Raw genomic sequence first — 23,766 nt, 5'->3', positions numbered from 1 at the left:
GCACTGGTTCCATACACTAGCCAAAATTTCATGAGAAAATTTCTTCCCCATGAGGAATGAAACCAGTGCTATTCTGTATTGCTAGTCCAAGGCATGATGCCTTAGGCCATGCAACAGGTACAGTGTGGGATGTAGGAATATAATAGTGTTTTAAAATGATTTGCAGAGAAATAATTTGTGAGTAAGCAGGGGAAGTAGGTACGTAAATGGACTTCTTCTCCATATCCTTGTTCACGTAGTATAAATGTTTTGAATTGGCAAATACACAGCAGTCTTATACAGGGTTAATTAAAAGTCCCGCACCACCTAAATAACTTTTGAAGCATACGGTTCAGTGACATGAAACTTGGTATGTGAGGATAACCATATACTAAGAACTCAATAATGGTATTACCGAGTTTTTTCTGCTTCTGGTTTAACCGGAGGTAACTCCAACTCTCTTATTTTAAATGGAACACCCAATGTATATTTTTATTTTTGAATAGTGCTCATTAAGAGATTTTCAAAAAGTACCCACATGCAATACTTCTGTATAAATTCAGTGTTGCTAAGTCAAGAAAACAGAAAAGTGTATCGAATATTAAAATAATAAAATACTCCTTCCTTAACAAAAACAAAACAAAGCTAGCTTACCTTCTAAATTATGTGTTCAAATTGGTAGCCCTCAGCTGCTTTAGGAATATCTTGCACCACTTCCATTTTTATTTAGCAACACTGAATTTGTTCAGAAGTATCAAGTGTGGGTACTTTTTGAAAAGCTCTTAATGAGCTTTATTCAAAAATAAAAAAAAAATATATTGGGTGTTCCATTTAAAATAAGAGAGTTGAAGTTACTTCCGGTTAAACCGGAAGTAGAAAAACTCTGTAATACTGGTACCATTATTGAGTTCTTAGCATATGGTTATCCTCACATACCAAGTTTCATATCACTGAACCGTATGCTTCAAAAGTTATTTAGGTAGTGCACTTATTATTTTAATATTCAATACACTTTTCTGTTTTCTTGACTTAGCAACACTGAATTTTTACAGAAGTTTCGAGTGTGGGTACTTTTTGAAAAACTCTTAATGAGTACTATTCAAAAATAAAAAAATATATTGGGTGTTCCATTTAAAATCAGAGAGTTGGAGTTACTTCCGGTTAAACCGGAAGTAGAAAAAACTCGGTAATACCATTATTGAGTTCTTAGTATATGGTTATCCCCACATACCAAGTTTCATGTCACTTCAAAAGTTATTTAGGTGGTATGTTTATAATTAAGATTACAGGCTTTTATTAAACTTTTATCTGCTAGAATTTATATTGTCAACCGTCTATGACTGTATCATGTGAGAGAAAATACAATATAACCTATATAGTAATTTATTTATTAGCGAACTTGAAGGAAAATTTACTGTACCCTTATATTCTGTGTTTCACTATGTCTTATAATAAAAGTGTGATTATAAATCCAATATTATTATTTAATGCCTAAGCATTTTTGTGCACGTTAGTGTCCGTATGTGCTTTCATCTGTAATACAGACCTCATACTTGCGTTTCACTGTGCAGCAAGCAATTTTTTTTCTTTGTCGATATCTTTCAAGGATAATTTTGTGCCTTTCTCTCCTCTGAATGACCATGGCTACATTAGAAAATCTGACTTATCATTAAGTTGTACTCAGAATAGAACAGATAGATACCAGGACACCAAAAATGTTGTACAGAAAATGTGTTTCAGAATCTCTTTGATGAAAAACATCAGACATTTAAAATTAATACTTAAATTTCTCAAACCTTAATATGATAAAAAGGGGTTCAAATGGAGCTGGTTATCCAGTAACAATGTGAATATGTAGATAGGAATTATTAAAATACATTTTTTCCTATTCCAATTTCCGTTGTTTTAAGATGTTTCTGTACAACTTCTTTGGACCATTTTTTCAGCTATGCTGTCACTTAATATTGCAACAAGACCAGTTAAATGCACAACAGTTATTATTACATATGTACTTATGCATTTATTGTAATATATTATCACTATATAAAGAGAATTTTTCTTCAAGAATAATACAGTCAGTGACTTGATGAATTCAGTGCAGTATTTTGGATTAACACTCAAACTGTGAAATTGAATGACAGAATTATATCTTCTCAATATTCCTAAAATTATCATCAATTTGTTACGTACTGTACCTCACAATCAGATTCTTATAAACTGTACCATTTTAAAAGTATTCAAATCTCTGATAAATAATTCATATTTGTTTTTTTATATTATATTGTCATTTATTTCACTTTGTGGTCCTTTTTGTCTTAGTAAGTGCAAGTTTATCTTTGTTCAATGAAATAATTAACATTATATTCTATATCTTAAATGTTTATTGTATAAGTAAAAACTGTACCATTAGGAGGATACTAAATTTAATAATGTTTAAGAGGTGAACACACTGAAGTTTTTAAATCAATTTGAGTTATGGAAGAAGTCAAATATGTAATGGCTGAAAGCAATAATTAGATTTTATTTAATACAGTGAGATTAAAGATGCGAGAAGCTTTAATATTGTGTAGTTTCTTTGTGCTTCCCCCAGGAGAAAACATATATACTGAAAGACGAGATAACGAAAATGTTTAGATATTATAGTCTAAGAACTGATGTCAACAATATTGAATACTCATTTTTCTGATTACTGCGCTAAATTACATGTTAGTTTTATAAATAAAAACAATTGTTTACATTTTGAAGTGTACCACCATATTTAGGACGACAATGGACAAAAGAAATACATCAGCCTCTTTGTACAAATTTATAATACAATAGCAAAACAAAAGATAGATATTAATTCAGTCAGTTTATAAAACAGGACACATCTCAGCAACAATGGTGAAACAAAAGTAAAGCTAGCAGAATTTATACAGAATGTAAGGGAAATAAGAGCAAATATTTTTTTACTTACAAGGAAGCTTATGTGATTTTTAAAACTTCTACAATTTTCATCCAAAATTTATGAATTTTAAACTACATAAACATGCAATACTATCACCTGTACGAAATTTGGTGCCATTAGGGCTAATACTTCTGAAATGATATTTTTAAATATATTTTATATTGATGTCACTAAAAAGGCTCCTTGTATTTGCTCAAAATAGTCATGAAAATAAAAAATTAATTGGCTTTTTGAGCTTAGTCTAAATAGTTACAATATTTTTTTTTTTTTTTTAATTTCATGAATTTAACATTACAGCACATTTTAATCTAAGTGCAATATGAATATGCCCTGAAGGAATTTAATATTAATCCATAAAATGCTAATTAAATTTCGTTTATCAATATTTAATATTGTCCTCTGTGAGAAGTGTCAGACCAATCTGACAATAACTGTTCTGCAAGGAGCTTTTTTTTTTTTTTAAATAAACTGATTAAAATTTTGAAGTCGAGAAAACAGCATAAAAAACATTTCTCTCAACTCACTCATTCAACGTATGTTTGGGCACATTTAATTATATGGGATGGTACCTTAGAACGGTGAAGGTTTTAGATTAGAACGAGGTTGGTCTGTTGTATAGCCACAAGGAACATTTTGTAATTTCTTTTTTCTCTATTATAATAAATATAAAAGTCACGTGATACAATTTGAAGGACTCTCAAATAGGAAATGAAACTACAGTAGAACTTGGTTATAGCGACCTCGTTTTGTGCGACACCTCGCCTATAACGTCAAATATTCTGTGGTCCCAACTAATTCCCCATAAGACATATGCTTTTCTACCTTGCTTAATACGACAAACACATATGCGTCTACCTCGCATATAACGTCATTTTCAACCTCAGTTTGGAATACAATTTTCTAAGATCCAAAGTATTTTAAGAAATATTTTGCTGAAATCTGGCAAATCCTTTACTGTTCCCTTCTATCACAGACCCCTGGAATGAAGGCAGATTTCCCATCCCATTGTAACCTGCCCGAATTCATACGGTATTAATGGTACCTGCATGTGGTGAATTTCGACAGGAAGTTTTCACTAAGTGCACGCATTTTAACGCAGTATGGCCACTAAAAGAAGTGAGTGACACTTTGAAGCCATTAGAATTGTGAACATTTCTATGAAGCTAGAGGAGGGAGTATGAAGCTAGGAGAAGGAGCAGTGAAATTGCAACTGAAATAATGAACATAGAATGTAATTTAGAAAGTCTATATTGGGCAAGTAGGAGACAACAGAGTAAAATGACTGATTACTTCACTCCTCAATAAATAAGTTTGGTGAATAATGAACAAACTGTTTTAATACAGAATACTGTATTTATCATTGTACATGTATTTTATTGTGTTCATGGTATGCTTAAAAGTGAATACATAAATCTAAAATAAGCCTAATTATGTTTATTATTTTTCATTTTCCACGTCACTAGATTGATAATGTGAATCTCGGTTACTACGACACTCGTTTATAACAACATAACTTTCAAGATCCCTTGGATGTCATTATAACCAAGTTCTACTGTATATCATGAAACTAGAAGGTTCAAATATAATTAATCATCATCATCTTCTTCACTTCACAGGAGGCAGAAGAATTTGGAATTTCTAAATCAGCAGTTTAAAATATTAATAACAATAGGACCTCAATATTAAATGCATGGAACAAAATTGCAGTGGGAAGGAAAAGAATCGCAAAACTGTTAATGACGAACTAAATGACAAGGTATTTGAATACAGTAGTTCCTCAACATTATGTACAGTAATTTTCTTTGCATTGCATGCTGAACAATTTTCTACTTCCCTCTACCTTGGACAAATTTTTATTGAACCATACATGTCCAGGTTAGAAAGGTTTCACTGTATTTTAGTATGATCAATTATTCTTTTAGTGAATTATGCTGAAAGGAACTAATTACCGTTTGTGCTTTACAAGTATTGGAGGAGGGCACTCATAAATAAGAATATATGTATGGCAACAGAAAAATATATTTTCAATTTTGAAAAATATATGAATATCGATTTTCTTGTTCTTCTTAACAGACCTGCCTTCTCATTCGCATAAATAAACTTACCTTCTAATCAAGAGACTATTGTTACATTTGATACAGATGTACTGATCAAAGCGACCAATTAATTACGTACGAGAATGACTGAAAGAGACGGAATTATAGTCCCGTCGCTCTAATTTCCGGCAGCCAATCGCGTTGCAGGTCGTCTACATTTAAACGTGTGCATCTTATGATTCGCTGATGAAGAAGTTATTCATTACTTAAGGCTCGATAAATACTTAATATAATCGCCCGCCATTTTGGCTCTTTCGTTGGCGTTCGCAGAAAGCACATGAAGATGTTATTTGCTGCTCAATTATTTGCTGAATTACAGTGAATTTGATTTATTATCATAGGAGCTACGACATGATAATGTTTAACGGTGTGGCAAATAGATTCCTCGTATGGTAGCTCGGCAACGAAAGAACAAAAATAGCGAACGATACTACCTACCTAGACTTTATAGAGCCTTCACTTCATAAGACGTAAGCAAAGAGGAGGAGTCACACCGGGAATAACAGCGTCGCGACTTATAGTGTACTAAGATTCCTTTCTCTGAAGAAACAATTTTTCTACCTATCTTTAATAACAGCACATCGTTAAAATTGATGTGGCAATCAAAGACTACTGAATGCAAATGAAATGGTTAGAAGCAGAATATTAATTACGTAGTTCATAGAATATTTAAGATTGAATAATAGTAGCTGATCTATCATCGGCTCTAGAATTTTATCAAATGAATTTTTATTTTAAATAAATTGTAGCATAAATGTAACTTATATTTTTGATCTTCGTAAAAAATAAATGTTCAGTTTTAGAACTCAGTTGAGATTGCTCATTAGCATCTTTAACGTAACATTACAGTTCATATAATTTCAAAACAATACTAATATCAGTGGCGTAGCGTCAATGTAAGCTAAAAAGCTTAGCTTCCCCAGTTAATAATAATTTCATAATAAACCTGCAGTTTATGGAGAAAATTATTTATTAATTTTAATAGAATTTATATTTACGCATTAAATATTGTGATGCGGCAGCTCAGGATGATTTGTGATGCAGCAGTAAACAAGAAGCCTGCAGACACCAGCTTCCAAGCAGACTGGTTTCTTCTGTGTAATCCACCCCGCAGATTTTCCATCCCTTTCTAACTAAACTACTCTAGTCGCAAGGCTCGCAAGAAGCTAGCTTTAACATTTAAAATAAGTAGTTTCCGAGTTATCCCTTTTCGTCAGTTGTGTTCAGTTGAAGTGTTAGTGTGCTTTGTGGCTGATATAATAAATAATGAGCGAAATAACAGTTCCTGACCCTAATTTACTTGAATTTTTTTAGGACAATTGTATTATCAAGACTGACTTACGAACAAAAGTGTGATTTAAAAAACAAATGACCGACTCCCTTGCTGTCAGTGAAGGACACAACCAAAAGACAGACGCATACTTACGTAATGATACTAATATTGTGATTTCTCTAAGTATGACAGGGAGTGAGCTAATGTTATACGTATACGTGTCTATTTGTTAGAGATATGTGTAAACCGTGAAATCATATTTTACTACGTATCATCTGAGGTCAAGCCTTATTGGTGTTACTTACGATGTTCCAACCAATCTTCGACTGCTGACTTGAAATTGACTACTATTTATTTTAAGACTGTGTTTTTGTAATACGTTTCCTCATATTGCATGAAAGACAACTTGAGTTAGCTTCCCCTGCTCAAAATTTCATGCTACGCCACTGACTAATATGTTTTAATTATTACATTGTACATTTTGGTCTTTTTCCGCCTAAAATTAATATACTTTGTCCAATAGTAATTAAATTTATATTGAATAGATAATTGTGCCTAACATGTACCAAAATTAAAATTAATTTTGAGAAGTATACCTTTCCCTTTTGTAATGTATGAAAATCACTTGCAAGGAAATGCATCCATAAAGTCACTGATAAATTTATCACACAAGACACATCTTTAGCAGGACAGTTACAGTTAGAAGCACTCTGCTTGTCATTAGCATTATTGCTTACACAAAAATAAGTCTAAATATTGTACACAATCTCAGCATCTACCGTTTATTACATTATATCTTCAACAATACTCTTTATACAGGATGATAATATCAGACACTTAGCTTCTAGGATCACGAGATCCATATTTCTGTGGCACCAAATGCTGGAAGCTGCCAGTAACTCAGGCCATACCAAACTTTATTGCTTAAAGCTATATAACCTGGGGGATAAAGCTAAATCTATCTTTGTGTTTAAAATTTAGAAATTGTAAACAATCTATAGTGCATAGTAGTGACTTAATATTATTTCATAACAATGGATCGTGTATAAAAATTAACAATGCTATGGCCCTTTCTTTTATAGAAGAAAAAAAAGAAGGTCGATCGAACATACACATACCATATAAACATAATTGTATTATGATTCATTGGTATTTCCTACAAATATAAATTTGTTTCACCCGTGGTCTCTTTCGATCCCTTTCAACAGTGCGATCATGTTTTCAAGTCCGAAGAGGAATCCGCGGTCAGGGCCGGAGTATACTACAGGATCATCCAAACCCTTGTGAGTAGAGTGTGCAAAATCAATAATTCTGACGTCAACGAGAGGCTCTGGAGATGGAAGAGGTGAAGAAGGTACCGATGCCTCAAAAGATGATGACGAATTCAGTTTGATGTCTTCGAAAGTCGCAGTGCTGCTGCTGCGACGATGGTGTGATCCAGGCGGAGATTTGCATGAATCATCTGAAGCTGCTATTAAATCATCCAGTGACTTATCAAACACACCTGACAGTGTCTCTACGCTTGAGCTCCTCCGATGAAGATGTCCAACTTTAAATTCATTCCTCAAAGAGTCTGCATTATGGTCACGACTGAATGATATTCGGCTTTCCTTCTCTAAACTTTTTGCTCTAGCCTTGTCGAAGTCGTAAACTGTACCTGAGGAAAAAAGTGCATTATTATATCTCATAATTGAATAGCAAATAAACTGATAATTACAAAGAAATGCGTCGTACAATAGCGTGCAAATTAATCCGAACACGACATATTTTTACATTTTCTGTCATTGTTGGCCTCACAGCTGCTCATACCGCTTTAATTGACATCTGTAGTACGTGTAATTCCATTGTTGAAGGTCTGCCGTTATTATTTTTTTTATAATATGTGACATTTTGCCTGTCGTTTTGTACTTATAAGCATTTCAGTTCTGTTGAAGACTTAATACTGCAATCCTGTGTACATTCTGTCATCTTCACAAATGGCTACAACTCCACGAAAACGGTCTAAAATTATAACATTAGCAGAGCATTCTTCTATGACACAGAGGCAAATTGCTGCAGAATGTCACATCGGTTTGGCTACTGTTAATTCGATCATAAAACGATACAGGGAGACTGGATCCATCACACCCCAGAAAAAAGGAAACTGTGGCCGGAAAAGGAAGACTTCACCTGCAGATGATCGTTTGTTAGGAAAAGTAAATTAAATCCTAGACTAACTGCTGTCGACTTAACCCGCGAGTTAATGGCTACCACTGGGGCGAATATTCATGTCACAACAGTGCGGCGTAGGCTTTTGGAAGCTGGACGAAGGGCTCGTAAGTCTATTAAGAAGCAACTGCTAACCCCTGTTATGTGCAAAAAACGCTTAATGTGGGCAAAATTACATCAACACTGGACAGTGAATGACTGGAAGAATGTACTTTTTTCCGATGAGTCTCATTTCGAGGTCCACGGCCACCGTGTTTCTTACGTACGGAAAGGATCCGAAAAAGTAACAGCAGCTCATCTCCAACAAGCACCCAAATACCCCCCTAAAGTAATGTTTTGGGGTTGTTTTACACATGAAGCGCCTGGAGCATTAATACCTATCAAGGGAATGATGAATTCTGACAAATATATTCACTTATTGGAAATCAGAATCGTACCCCAGCTGCAAAAATCATTTCTGGATGGCAGAGGTGTGTTCCAACAAGACCTGGCACCATGCCATACGTCTCGAAAAACTACAGAATTCTTCAACAAGAAGAATATTCAGGTACTCCCCTGGCCAGGCAACTCACCTGACATCAACCCCATTGAGAACTTGTGGTCAATTTGCAAAAGAAGAATGCAAAAAATGGATTTTTCTACAAAGGAGAAGATGATTTCTGCCCTCATTAGTGTATAGTTTCGCGATGAATAAATGAAGAATGTTTGTGGGAAATTAGTGGAATCCATGCCAAATCGTCTCAGAGCTGTTATTAGGAACAAGTGAGGCCACATAGATTACTGAGGTATGTCTTAGATCCTTTTTTTATCCCGTTTGAGTGTTTTTGCATAAGTAATTAGGTTGTTCAGATTAATTTGCACACTACTGTATTTCGAAAGCGAAACATCTCAGTTACTTTTCTTATGACTATTTACTACCATCTAAATATCAATTATTAATAATAATAGTACTTTACAGTAAAATTAGATTTTATACGGTTTTCCATAAACACATAAAATGTGTTTACTCTCATGTACTATATAATATTTTAACATTACTAGTATCTAAATGTAATTTTAAATTGTGGGCCTTTTCTTTGTAATGTTGTTTGTGAAGAAGTTATAAATTAAGGAATGTATGTATGGATTTTATTGTTGCTAATGTATTGGTTGTCACAGAGAGAGTGATTAAAAATTTTATTTGTATTCCAGCATTATAAACAGTTTTTATCATTATTGAAAATCGTGCATAATATGTCACATTATTGTACCAAAGTCGTAAAATATTACCACAGTCTAGTATATACAGTCACGAAGCTCAATATGTAGTAAATATGCATCCATAGATAGTTGCTAACCACTAGGATCTCTACTATCGCCTCATAACAGACAATGCGAAATATTACTGGCACAGTCAATTGTTCCTAGCACCCTCACAACTCAAGCTTCGTGACTGTATATACTAGACTGTGATATTACCATGGCAACCTAAAACGTCTTGACTTCTATTATATTGGCATAACTTGTGCCATAAAGTTAACATTATAAACGATTTGCCATGCTATAATATTTAATACATCATTTCCATACATTCTACAGTAAAGTTATTCACTAAAAGTCAACGTTGAACACGTCAAATATTATAATTATGGTAATACAGTATACATAAACTAGATACGAGTTTAATGTGTTAAGACCACATGTTGGTAACCACGTGTTAGCTAAGATGCATATAAAAATTGTCAACAATGACTTAAGCCAAGTATCCATGCTACTCTATTATGTACTGGTATAATTATTATAGTCTAATTATAGATAGATATATTTATTCGCTCCATAATATTCTTACATTTGCATTATAGCATAGAATAAAGAACATGTCCAATTCTTACGTTTAACATATAAAATGCAAATATGAAATATGTACAGAATTAATACCTTAATAAAAATAATATTTTATACAATGCAATGTTTACAATTTAATAGTATTAAAATATTTACACAGTACTGTGAAATGTCAAGAATTCATCTACAGAATAGAAAGTGTGAGATATTAAGTAATTTTTTAGTTTTACCTTAAATAGTGCTATGATTCTTAATGTCTTCAGGAAGACTATTGAACATTTTTATCGCCATTGATAGCATGATAAATTTGATGATGGCATATGAAAATCATTCTTTCTGCGGGTATTTATACTATGTATGGCTGAATTGGTTGGAAAATTTTCTTTGTTACATAAGAGGAAATTTATTAAAGAGTATATGTACTGATTTGTTAAGGTCAGAATCTCTCATTTTTGTAAAATAATAATCTACATGATTCTCTAGCCTTTGCTCAAACTATTATTCTAATGGCTCTTTTTTGTAATAAGAATATATTTTTACTATCTGCAGAATTTCCCAAAAATATTATTCTGTAGGACATAATGGAATGAAAACAGGCAAAATATATTGTCTTTAAGATACTGCTGTTTAGAAATTGTTGTAAACAGTGTAGTGATTATTACTTAAAAACTGGACCTTATTGCTCACAGACATTATAATATAAACACAAGTAATAATGAACGTTTAGACAAAATGTTGATTCATGTCAACTTTAATAAATGTCCCGATTTTTTATTTTGAAAATCTAGTCACCCTAGGTTATACCAGAAGGTGACCTTTGTTATTCTGGTGTCTTGCATTCTCTGGATATGATCTCTCCAATTAATTGTATATTTTTCAATAATATTTACAATGCATTCTAAACTGCTATATAATTCCTGTCATATCATTTCTCTTGTGGGCTAATAATAATAATAATAATAATAATAATAATAATAATAATTTATTTGAACGATCATAATAATGGTTCACTTTTGGTTGGCACTCCCGATGAAGCAAAAGCTTGTGGCCGGGAGTGGAGTTTACATTATATAATGAAAAAGTAATATTACAAGTTTAAGCCTACACTAAAATAATGATTTAATTATTTAATTTTTAATAATCAAATATATGTAAGCAAAAGTAAAGTGATGAATATCAAAATAATAATACAAGAAAGAATAATATAATACAATGAAATTATATCAAATATATGTAAGCAAAAGAAAGTGATGAATATCAAAATAATAATACAAGAAATACAATGAAATTATATCAGGTAAAACATAGAAGATTCGGTTAACTAGGAAGTACAAATAATAAAATGAAATGAAAAATATTAAATAATACAATTGTAAAAAAAAGGTAAAAGATATCCCCGTAACATGCCATGAAGGCACTTGGGGGGGGGGGGGGCATGGAGGTAGAGCCCCATGCTTTCCATGACCTCGACACTAGAATGAGGTGGTGTGGTCGGCACCACGCTCTGACCGCCTTTTACCCCCGGGAAAGACCCGGTACTCAATTTTATAGGAGGCTGAGTGAACCTCGGGGCCGTTCTGAAAGTTTGGCAACGAGAAAAAAATCCTGTCACCATCTGGGATCGAACCCCAGACCTTCCAGTCCGTAGCCAGCTGCTCTACCAACTGAGCTACCCGGCCGCCCAATACAATTGTAAAATAAATGCAAAATATTATGCAATAATAAAATGGAGTAATAATTATTATTATATATAATTAATTGATTAACACGAGTAAGTCCACTAGTTAATCAATTAATTATATTCAATTATATTCAAGTAGTGTATGCAAGATTCAAAATGTATTATATACATAAATGATACTTTAGTTTTAATTGATTTATTGAATTTTTGAAAGATTGAAAGATTCCTAACTTAGAAAAATATTTGTTTTTTTTTTTTTTTCCAAAAATTTCACGCAAAGAAAAAATTAAAAATAACAAAAGTGAATATATATATATATATATATATATATATATATATAATGGAATACTAATCAGTGTTTAAAATCAGTTGAAATGCTTGCTTTTTAAATAATTTATTATTGGAAGTTGCTAATAATAAATAAATTAAAACTTAGACTAAATTTAAAATAATTGTGGCTCATGCATCATACATAAAATCACACTTCTAATAAAATTGGGGGAATCTTACACTTCTAAGAACATCATGACGTCACTAACCTGAGGTGCCACTGTGACAATCGTCTCCTTCGTAGAGGAGTAGTAAAGATGTCGTATAAAATCGAACAGCATCCTGTCTTCCCAGAATGTAAACGAGCTCTTCTAAACGTCGTATGAGAGGAGGAAGAACGTCTGACCTAAGCTTGGCCCCATTGTGCAAGAACTGACGCAAAGCCTGCTGAAACCCTCCCACAGATAGACTGCGACCGTAGAATTTGTTGCGACATAAGAAACGCTGTGTGGTAACCTGATATACCTAGCAGAATGAGAATGGTAAACGTTACAATCTACTTCATTATATTACAAACCATTGTGCTGTTTCTTATTTTCGTAATCTCTGTCATGTGTTTCTGAGACTCTGAATTTCAAACCGATCAAATGTACTAACTTCCGAATCATTAGATCATTTTAATTTAAATACCTATAGAACTAACTTCGTGTGCATAGAGAAGAACAATTGAGGACTGTTCTTGCAGAACTTGCTAACTGCAAAATTTGCAAAATTGAGATTTTGGTGGATTTGTTAACATAAAGCAGGCCACAACACGATGTTAAAGTTATCTTAGTAAAATTGAATTATTTCTCTTCATTATAGTGTGTCAAAGTGTGATGGTTGCACCTATAACCTATTTGTCTTCATTCAGTTTTTTGTGTCTCCTGTAAAATTTAGTTTTTTTCAGTTAGCAAGTTTTGCAAAAATGGTCCTCAATTGTGACAATCACTCAGAATTCTTGGGTGAACCAAATTTTTAAAAATTCATGAATATTCAGAATCAACATCTTCACCTCGTATGATTTAAAAAGTTGTATCTATTATCATTTCTGTTTCAGACTCAGATCGAGAATAGAGTATGTTTGGTGATAGCTCCCATTTCTATTGTTTTGGCATGCATGAAATTAAGAAATACATAGGTTGGATAAAAAGTAATGGCAACAGTTCGATATTTCTGACATGGCTTTATTCACAGGGGTACAACATTTACGTACCTTCTATATAGTCGCCCCCCTTATTTATTACCTTTTGCCAAATGTTTGGAAGGCGTCGTACACCATCAGCGCGTCCATCTTTGTTGATGTTCCGTATTGACCGCCCTAGAGCACAGATAAGTTCATCTCTGGTATTGTACCGGGTCCCTCGCAGTGGTTCTTTCACTTTGGTGAGAAGATCGTAATCGCATGGACTCATATCGGGTGAGTACGGAGGATGTTCCAGAATCTCCCATTGCCAGCGGCACAAGAGGTCCTTGACAGCAGCAGCGATGTGACTCCTTGCATTATCATGAAGAATGATGGGGTTCTGTACCACCAATGTCTTGCAGAATGTGGAGTACAGTTTTGTGACATACTCAGACTTCTGCTGCGCAGTCCATCGGCGATCAGCATCCAACAGGGAAGCAAGGAGTTGAACTGTGGGGTCGTCCTGTATGGAGGCTGTCCTGAACGGCATCCCTGCCTTCCCGGCACGCTATAACCCATCGTGCCACTGTGTGATATGGCAATACTGCATCGGCATATGCTTCATGCACTCCCTGAAAACATTCTTGTGCACTACGACCTCGTGTCACTTCAATTTTGATCCAGGAACGTTGCTGTAGTTTTGTAAACGTGGTCTTAGGGCGCTCGCACTATCCCTAAGAAAGTCAACATTCTACACACTGCAGTAGATTGATAGAGTACTGTCGCCACTGGCTGCACAAACTCATCTAACAGTCCTTATTCATGTCCACACAGCTGGCAGCTCTCGAACACACCATCGTCACGTGACAGCAGTGTTGCCATTACTTTTTATCCAACCTATGTACTAGTCTTATATTTCAGAATACATACTGTGCTACCACATGTGAGACAATGAAAAGAACACTGCTTATTTCAAACAAAATTCAAAATCTCTACGAGGAGTTTCTTTTTAAGTGAGTTTAAATACAAAGCCTTAAGAAGTAGAAAGTAATTTTACAATGTAAAACTTATATGCTCTAAAACAATTAGTCAGATAAAGGTTTATGTGTCATGAAATATAAAACTATTTGCTATAAATTAATTATTATCATTTTAATATAGCCAATTTATATTAATACAATAATTAAATAATCTTATATTATGACAAATTACTGTACATATCTCTATATAAAATGTTTTCATTTTATTTTCTATGGGAATACATACTTGCATCCCACCAATACGGACACCCAGTTTCCCTGATGTGGTACTAACAACTTTGAACATCTTGCTCTGCTTCTTCGGAAGACTGGCTGCATCTCCGTACTGACGAGTTCCCATTTTCAGATCAAGAATACAAGGGAATGTAAACTTCCATGTGAGATTCTCGAGAAGGATAAAATCTGTTACAAGTTAAGGTACCTATTCTTCACTTCATCTTGTAAATTATTTTGTAATGGTAGGTTTTGAGGACACTTCACAGCAATTGTACCAAATACAGGAAATAAGCTACAAATGACATATTCCAGTAGGCCTACTTCTGATTAATCCAGTACAACACAACAATTTAAATTTTAATCCAAATTATTGTTTAATTAAGTATGTCACACACCACAAAGGAAAGCAGAAATATTATTTGTGTGCTTGCACAGTTTCGAGATATCGAATGACCAACTCAATTACCAGACTTAACTACCCTAAACAGAATATATCTGACTGCCACTTTACCGGAAGAATGGAAAAATAGTGTAATTATTCCCATATATAAAACAGGAGATAAACAGAATGTTGAAAACTATAGAGGGATTAGTATCCTCAACACATGTTATAAGATATTTAGTAGGATTTTAAATGAAAAATTAAAAAAACATGCTGAAACTTTCCTTCTGGAGTGTCAAAATGGCTTTAGAAAAGGAAGATCATGTGTAGATCCATTATTTAGTATCAAACTATTGTTAGAAAAAAGAAGAGAATTTAATTTAGAAACCCATATAGCTTTTATTGATTTTGTGAAAGCTTTTGATAAAGTCCGAAGAGACCTTTTATTCGACATATTACAAGAAAAAAATATTTCAAATTTGCTATTGCAAAATATAATAGAAATCTACACAGACAGCAAAATAAGTGTCAAAATAAATAACTGTATATCCGAAAGAAAATTAGTTAATAATGGAGTTCGACAAGGTTGTCCACTATCACCAACTTTATTTAATATTTATATAAATGAAATTATTTTAAAATGGAACCAAATCTACACATCAGGAATCAAAATAACCAGTGCTCTAACATTAAATACCTTACTCTATGCCGATGATCAAGTCATAATTTCCAATTCAGAGGATAATTTACAAAGAGGATTGTATACATTAAATAAAATATTAAAAGATTTTGGGATGGAAATTTCAGCACAAAAATCAAAAGTAATGGCATTTTTAGGACAAGACCCAGTCAGAAGTAAGATAATACACAATAACCAATGCCTCGAACAAGTGCAAAATTTCAATTATCTGGGTTGTGAAATATCTTATCAAAATGAAAAAGATGTGAACAAGAAAATTACCAAATTTACACAAATTCTAGGAATAATAAACAATGCATTAAAAGCTAAATTAGTACAAAAATCTACAAGAATAAAAATATATAATACACTAGCATTACCCACCCTTTTATACGGAAGCGAGATTTGGTCATTAAAGAAAAAAGACATGAACAGAATCAAAGCAACGGAAATGAAATTTTTGAGGACAGCAGGATATACTCTTTTAGACCGAAAAAGGAATGAAGAAATTTTAGAACAATTAGAAGTAGAGTCAGTAGAAGAAAAAATCAGCAGATACAAATTCAATTGGCTAGATCATGTAAGAAGAATGGAAAATTCAAGAATCCGAAAAATTATGATGCAATATAAACCTAGAGGACATAGTCGACCAGGAAGACCTTTAAGAAGACTGCTAGATGGGGCCGAAACAGGTCTACAGAGGCCTAATTCGTGAAGGATGATGATGATGAACTACCCTAAATTTTTTTTGGGGGGGGGGGGAGTTTACATCAAATAAGTGTATGCTAACTGATCCTACTGTATTCACGAACTTAAAAACCGCACTACACATGAAATTAAATACACTGATCTCGTTCTATTGCAGCATACTACGAAGAAATTTTGCACAATATTGCAATATTGCACTGACTGTAACGACCTTCCTATTTTCCTAATGTATAATTTATAGAAAATTGATCTGTTTCAATAAATTACAGTAAATATTTTTAACGTAACCTCTTTTATTTCTGATACATTCACTTGTAACATTGTAATTTACCTTTTGATTCCATTGCAAGTATCTTTCCTAATGTAGTATTTCAGTTGGATCATTATTTTCATTTGCCGGACTCTTATGCAATTTTTTTTTCATGATAAACTGTGGAGAGTAACACACAATTTCATTTTCAAATCTACTTCGATTTAATTATACAAAAAAATTATTCATTCAGGAACTGGCCCATGTAGAATACAATAATTAATTCTTCGGCAGCATACAAAGTGTTATTAACTCTTGGGAAAAGAAAACATCACTTCAAAATGAGATGCAGAGAAGTCATATGAAATATGTTACAGTTTACTGTGTATTGCCTTACTTACTTACTGGCTTTTAAGGAAACCGGAGGTTCATTGCCGCCCTCACATAAGCCCGCCCTTGGTCCCTATCATGAGCAAGATTAATCCAGTCTCTATCATCATATCCCACCTCCCTCAAATCCATTTTAATATTATCTTCCCATCTACGTCTCGGCCTCCCTACAGGTCTTTTTCCCTCTGGCCTCCCAACTAACACTATATGCATTTCTGGATTCACCCATACGTGCTACATGCCCTGCCCATCTCAAACGTCTGGATTTAATGTTCCTAATTATGTCAGGTGAAGAATACAATGCGTGCAGTTCTGTGTTGTGTAACTTTCTCCATTCTCCTGTAACTTCATCCCTCTTAGCCCCAAATATTTTCCTAAGCACCTTATTCTCAAACACCCTTAACCTATGGTGTATGGATAAGCTTCAGGGCTTCTACCGCGTTGTCTTGGTGTTATTGGCCGACATTTCGACCGCTGTGTCGTGGTCGAAATGTCAGCCAATAACACCAAGACAACGCAGTAGAAGCCCTGAAGCTTATCCACGCACCATGTACACCAGCCGCGGAAGCCTACGCGAACACTTACCCTTAACCTATGTTCCTCTCTAGAAGTGAGAGACCAAGTTTCACAACCCTAAAGAACAACCGGTAATATAACTGTTTTCTAAATTCTAACTTTCAGATTTTTTGGACAGCAGACTGGATGATAAAAGCTTCTCAACCGAATAATAACACGCATTTCCCATATTTATTCTGTGTTTAATTTCCTCCCGAGTGTCATTTATATTTGTTACTGTTGCTCCAAGATATTTGAACTTCTCCACCTCTTCAAAAGATAAATTTCCAATTTTTATATTTCCATTTCGTACAATATTCTCGTCACGAGACATAATCATATACTTTTTCTTTTCGGGATTTACTTCCAAACCTATCTATATACTTGCTTCCAGTAAAATTCCCGTGTTTTTCCTAATCGTTTGTGGATTTTCTCCTAACATATTCACGTCATCCGTATAGACAAGCAGCTGATGTAACCCGTTGAATTCCAAACCCTCTCTGTTATCCTGGACTTTCCTAATGGCATACTCTAGAGCAAAGTTAAAAAGTAAAGGTGATAGTGCATCTCCTTGCTTTAGCCCACAGTGAATTGGAAACGCATCTGACAGAAACTGGCCTATACAAACTCTGCTGTACATTTCACTGAGACACATTTTAATTAATCGAAATAGTTTCTTGAGAATACCAAATTCAATAAGAATATCATATATTTGTGCTTGAAAATTTTAAAGTTTCTTTTCCTTCATACAGGAAAGATGTAGGCTCGTTATCGGTACTTATTTGAATAAAACTGGTATTAATTAAAAACAATTGCACTATATACCTACCACATGCATTCTGTTTCATTCTATATTAAGTCTAAATTTTAATTTATGATGCCTCAACTGTGTACTAGAGGACAATAAAAATTTTGTAAGTTTTAATAGCCTATTTTACTTCTTCAAGGTTTCACTCAGCTGTAATGTAAATGCTGAATATAAACGAACGAATTCCTTCTTTTATATTCAGCTATATTTCTTTAGTTACTTAACATCTATTAAATATGCCTATGTTTTGTCCTAGAACTTAATGACACAAAAAGGATAATTGGAACAGAATTGTCAGCATGTATACTGGCCATCAGCTCCTGTAAATATTTTTAACATAAACTCTTTTTTATATATATATATATATTTTGATGTACCGAAGTACATATGATATTTCCATGCAGATATTCTGCGTCATCACATGATGAAAGAGTGATGGAACGGAGAAAAATTCTCTCCGGCACCGGGATTTGAACCCGGGTTTTCAGCTCTACGTGCTGATGCTTTATCCACTAAGCCACGCCGGATACAATCCCGACGCCGTTTAGAATCGTCTCGAATTAAGCTCCATCTCTTGGGTTCCCTCTAGTGGCCGCCCTCTGCACTACGTCATAGATGTCTATGAACGCAGGACCGAAGTCCATACATGTGTTGAGGTGCACTCAGATGAAACGGCGTCGGGATTGTATCCGGCGTGGCTTAGTGAATAAAGCATCAGCACGTAGAGTTGAAAACCCGGGTTCAAATCCCGGCGCCGGAGAGAATTTTTCTCCGTTCCATCACTCTTTCATCATGTGATGACGCAGAATATCTGCATGGAAATATCATATGTACTTCGGTACATCAAAATATATATATATATATATATATATATATATATATATATATATATGATATGCGTAATAAATCACTTTGTGATTTAAGACGGCGCCCATACCGTCGGATCCCGGCCAATCAGTCACTCATCTGAGTGCACCTCAACACATGTATGGACTTCGGTCCTGCGTTCATAGACATCTATGATGTAGTGCAGAGGGCGGCCACTAGAGGGAACCCAAGAGATGGAGCTTAATTCGAGACGATTCTAAACGGCGTCGGGATTGTATCCGGCGTGGCTTAGTGGATAAAGCATCAGCACGTAGAGCTGAAAACCCGGGTTCAAATCCCGGCGCTGGAGAGAATTTTTCTCCGTTCCATCACTCTTTCATCATAAACTCTTTTATTTCTGATACATTCACTCGTAACATTGTAATTTACCTTTTGATTCCATTGCAAGTATCTTTCCTAATGTAGTATTTCACTTGGATCAATATTTTCATTTGCTGGACTTTTATGCAATTTTTTTTTCATGATAAACTGTGGGGAGTAACAGACAATTTCATTTTCAAATCTACTTCGATTTAATTATACAAAAAAATCACTCATTCAGGAATTGACCCATGTAGAATACAATAATTTATTCTCTGCCAGCACATGAAGTGTAATTAACTCTTGGACAAAGAAAACAACTGCTTTGCATATCGCCACTTCAAAATGAGATGCAGAGAAGTCACATGAAATATGTTACAGTTTACTATGTGCGGTATTGCATTTGTGGTTGAAAATTTTAAAGTTTCTTTTCCTTCATATAGGAAAGATGTTGTTGTTTTCTAATGCCAGGCGTTTGACAATAAAGTCATTTGACCTCTTGCACTCCAAGAGCTGCAAAAGGGTATCTGTTGGATACAGGGGGGAGAGCTTTAAGGAACCAACCTGGACAAATACCCAATGTCCCATCCCTACCTTCCCGTGGTGCAGCTGTTAGTAAGCATAATTTTACAAGGGAGGGGCTACTCATCAATTAGCACTGGTCAGCTTGTTGAGTTAATGACTGAATTTGGTATAATTTTCCTCTATTCAATACCTAATTCCCTCTTTACCCTTTCCTATCCAGTCCTCTGACTGAACTCTTACTTTCTTCGACCCCGATGGCATTAGAGCATTCGAGGCCTAGGGGTTCATTTCCCTTTCCTTCCTCCTCTTTCTACTTTTCTGTTCCTAGTGCTGACCTGCTACGGCACTAAAATCGTCCTCCAGTGGCTTAAGGAGGGAAACCTGGTGATGAACAAGATCTCCCAGCTAGGTCCAATGGACCCGTCGACCAACAGCAGGTGTGGTCCTCCAGACATTCTGGGGGCTGTGTGTGAATGAAGTAGCCTCCAAAACGTTAAAATATGGTTTTCACTTAAATCGGCTACAACTTGCCATTTTCACTCCAATATGAAATGAGTACCATTAAGGTAAAATTATCCAGAGTTAAATAGTCCCCCAATCGGATCTCCGGCCGGGGACTACTTTAATGGTACAGAATCAACTAAACATCTTACAATGGAATGCTGGCGGTATAACATCAGCTATACAGGAAAGATGTAGGCTAGTTATCGGTACTTATTTGAATAAAACTGGTATTAATTAAAAACAATTGCACTATATACCTACCACATGCATTCTGTTTCATTCTATATTAGCAATAAGTGAAAGTCTCAGGAATCTTCTATGCCACATCAATAAATTTAAGAATGCAGTTACATTGTCAGACTCCAAAGCAGCTATTCTATCAATAGTCTCTAAACACACACCTTCATCTCAAACAGCAGAAATAACTAAAATGCTCTCTCAATTAATATCACTCAATAAAAGAATTGTATTCCAATGGATACCATCCCATTGTGGAATCCTGGGAAACGAGAATGCAGATGCTTTAGCAAAGAAGGGCAGCACTGCTACTTACAGACCTGTTACTAAATCTACGTATTACTCTGTGAAGAGATTTATTAAATCTACATACTTAGACTTCAACAAACAAAATTTGATAACACAATCCCAAGGGAAAAAATGGAACTCTCTGCATCAAAATCCACAGTTAATTCCCGATTTACCACGCAAATCGTCTGTAGCTGCATTTAGATTGGCAACAGGCCATGATTGTTTGGCCAAACACCTGCATAGAATTGGAATATATCAGTCCCCTAACTGCCCATTGTGCAACTCAAACCAAGAAATGGATTCGGAACACCTCAAAATCTGTGCTTCAGTGGCTGGCCATGACAATATCTTTGAAAAATATTGGAGTGCAAGAGATCAAATGACTTTATTGTCAAATGCCTGGCATTAGAAAACAACAACATTTTCATTTGCTGGACTGTTATGCATTTTTTTTTCATGATAAACTATAGGGAGGAACAGACAATTTCATTTTCAAATATAGCCTACTTCGATTTAATTATACAAAAAAAAATCATTCATTCAGGAATTGACCCATGTAGAATACAATAATTAATTCTTCGGCAGCATACAAAGTGTAATTAACTCTTGGAAAAATAAAACAACTGCTTTGCATAACCCCACTTCAAAATAAGATGCAGAGAAGTCATATTAAATATGTTACAGTTTACTATGTGTGGTATTGCATTTGTGGTTGAAAATTTTAAAGTTTCTTTTCCTTCATATAGGAAAGATGTAGGCTAGTTATCGGTATTTATTTGAATAAAACTGGTATTAATTAAAAACAATTGCACTATATACCTACCACATGCATTCTGTTTCATTCTATATTAAGTCTAAATTTTAATTTATGATGCCTCAACTGTGTACTAGAGGACAATAAAAATTTTGTAAGTTTTAATAGCCTATTTTACTTCTTCAAGGTTTCACTCAGCTGTAATGTAAATGCTGAATATAAACGAACGAATTCCTTCTTTTATATTCAGCTATATTTCTTCAGTTACTTAACATCTATTAAATATGCCTATGTTTTGTCCTAGAACTTAATGACACACAAAGGATACTTGGAACAGAATTGTCAGCATGTATACTGGCCATCAGCTCCTGTAGTTGTGTTCGATGGCACTTCAGAACCCACGGATTGAGAGCTGTCTCCTTTTTGACTTCTTTACTTGAAGAAGACGCTCCCGAAGCTCCTTCTTCAGGTTGGTCCTCATGAAATAATCCTTCAACGTTGCTATCAACTTCAATGCTGCCAGATCTACGCATACGGATCCTGTGGCTGTGGGATAGAATGATATAATTTGCAGGAAGACTATGTCTAAAGTAATCTTCTTTATGTTATCACTCAAAAACAAAAACAAATATCTGTAAACACTTACCAGGAATGAAGCCTTACAGATTTCATACTACTAAAGTTTCATGTCCATGGAGGAGAAAACAGTAGGATCTGGAAGTTCCACATCAAGTGATTCTTGTTTGTATCCTGCGAGGAGACATTCTCGGTAAGTGCTCACAGCAAGAATTATGTCAAATGAAAGGTATAAAATGGAATATTATTACATTATAAAACAAACCTCTGGTCACTTTCGAAACACACCTTTTGTCAACAGACTGCATAGGCTTGTAACAATCCGGAGGTGTGGCAATAAGTGTGACATATCCTCCCTCCTCTTGTACAACACTGACTTGAATGACACCGTAAAACTTTGGAGTAAATTTTCTCACAGCCTCCGGTATAGTTTCATAGAATTGGAGCTCTCTTGGAACAAGTGGTTTGCACACAGTTGCTTGATCCAGAGACAACATTGATGAATGTCCTCCAACTTGATGTATAAAGGGTTCCAACTAAAACAAAATATTATGACAACACACTTATTACCTACAAAACCTTTTTTAGTCCTAAAAAAAATACAATGACAGTTACACATCTCACACAAAGCTACTTACATGAATGTAATTATTTTCTGGCGTGGATTCCATCTGTTATGATAACATATATAAGATGTAACTTGTTTGAATATTGTCTGAAAACCAGAGAAGATAAAATTTCACTAGATCCGGAGATGTTGCAAGTATTCAGACTGAGCAGTAAGTAGAAGGTGCAAAAAATCAATACTGTGTTCATTAAGAACGCACTGTTTTAGTTATAAAAGTCAGTATTATGAAAATCACTTTCAAGCACATTTATTTATAGCGTTGTCAGATTAATCTCGCCGTGAGAACTGCTTACAACAACAAATTCCTTCTTGAAAGTCATAACTATTTTCTGGTAAATAGTAAATACGAAATTTATGAACAAGACGTCTGCTAAGGAATATGTAATTCAATGTAAGTACTGTCATTATTATGTGTAAACATAAATAAATAAAATATACTAATAATAATATTGGGGATGTAATAAAATTCACCTTTCTTATTAAATTACATTGTTTCTAAAATGTTAATATTTAAAGGTATAAAGTTGTTATATCTTTCAGGCATTACAATAGTATTTAACTTGACTCAAATCTTTTTCGCAGACAGCCCGGC

The 23,766-nt window shown here is 34.3% G+C and overlaps 2 protein-coding genes across 6 annotated transcripts in view; one reads left to right on the top strand and one right to left on the bottom strand.

The window, feature by feature from the left end:
- Cc2d2a (Coiled-coil and C2 domain containing 2A) overlaps window positions 1-22,599 on the top strand; it is a 144,832-nt gene extending 122,233 nt beyond the window's left edge. The window contains exons 27-28 of one of the 3 annotated variants that reach the window (XR_011333270.1): window positions 14,737-14,900; window positions 22,275-22,599. The gene's annotated coding sequence lies outside the window, so the exon portion shown is untranslated. Of the gene's footprint in view, window positions 1-4,542; window positions 4,673-7,503; window positions 7,635-14,736; window positions 14,901-22,274 lie in introns of those variants that run through there. The other 2 variants (XM_069832033.1, XM_069832034.1) reach the window with 2 other exon arrangements.
- LOC138703826 (inositol hexakisphosphate kinase 1-like) lies at window positions 1,096-23,622 on the bottom strand. 3 transcript variants are annotated; one of them, XM_069832036.1, is made up of 6 exons: window positions 23,185-23,622; window positions 22,835-23,108; window positions 22,299-22,516; window positions 14,710-14,885; window positions 12,548-12,803; window positions 1,096-7,952 (listed from the first exon to the last, which is right to left on the bottom strand). In XM_069832036.1, the coding sequence occupies exons 2-6, from the start codon at window positions 23,041-23,043 to the stop codon at window positions 7,471-7,473; spliced, it is 1,341 nt and encodes a 446-aa protein (XP_069688137.1). In that variant the 5' UTR covers window positions 23,044-23,108; window positions 23,185-23,622; the 3' UTR covers window positions 1,096-7,470. The 3 variants fall into 3 exon arrangements, with proteins under 3 accessions (XP_069688137.1, XP_069688136.1, XP_069688138.1); XM_069832035.1 differs by having other exon boundaries at window positions 22,835-23,082; XM_069832037.1 differs by lacking the exon at window positions 23,185-23,622 and adding an exon at window positions 22,617-22,720 and having other exon boundaries at window positions 22,835-22,961.
- Between the last annotated feature and the right edge of the window lie 144 nt (window positions 23,623-23,766).

This window comes from Periplaneta americana, chromosome 7, assembly GCF_040183065.1.
Source record: "Periplaneta americana isolate PAMFEO1 chromosome 7, P.americana_PAMFEO1_priV1, whole genome shotgun sequence".
Classification (NCBI taxonomy): Eukaryota; Metazoa; Arthropoda; class Insecta; order Blattodea; family Blattidae; genus Periplaneta; species Periplaneta americana.
This window is presented reverse-complemented; position numbering and strand designations above follow the sequence as displayed.

Coding starts and splice junctions, on each gene's coding strand:
- LOC138703826 (XM_069832035.1), bottom strand. CDS start 23,217: ATGGAATCCACGCCAGAAAATAATTACATTCAT. Junction 22,517..22,834: donor ATGCAGTCTGTTGACAAAAG/GTGTGTTTCGAA, acceptor TCTATCCCACAG/CCACAGGATCCGTATGCGTA. Junction 14,886..22,298: donor TGCTGACAATTCTGTTCCAA/GTATCCTTTGTG, acceptor AACTTGTAACAG/ATTTTATCCTTCTCGAGAAT.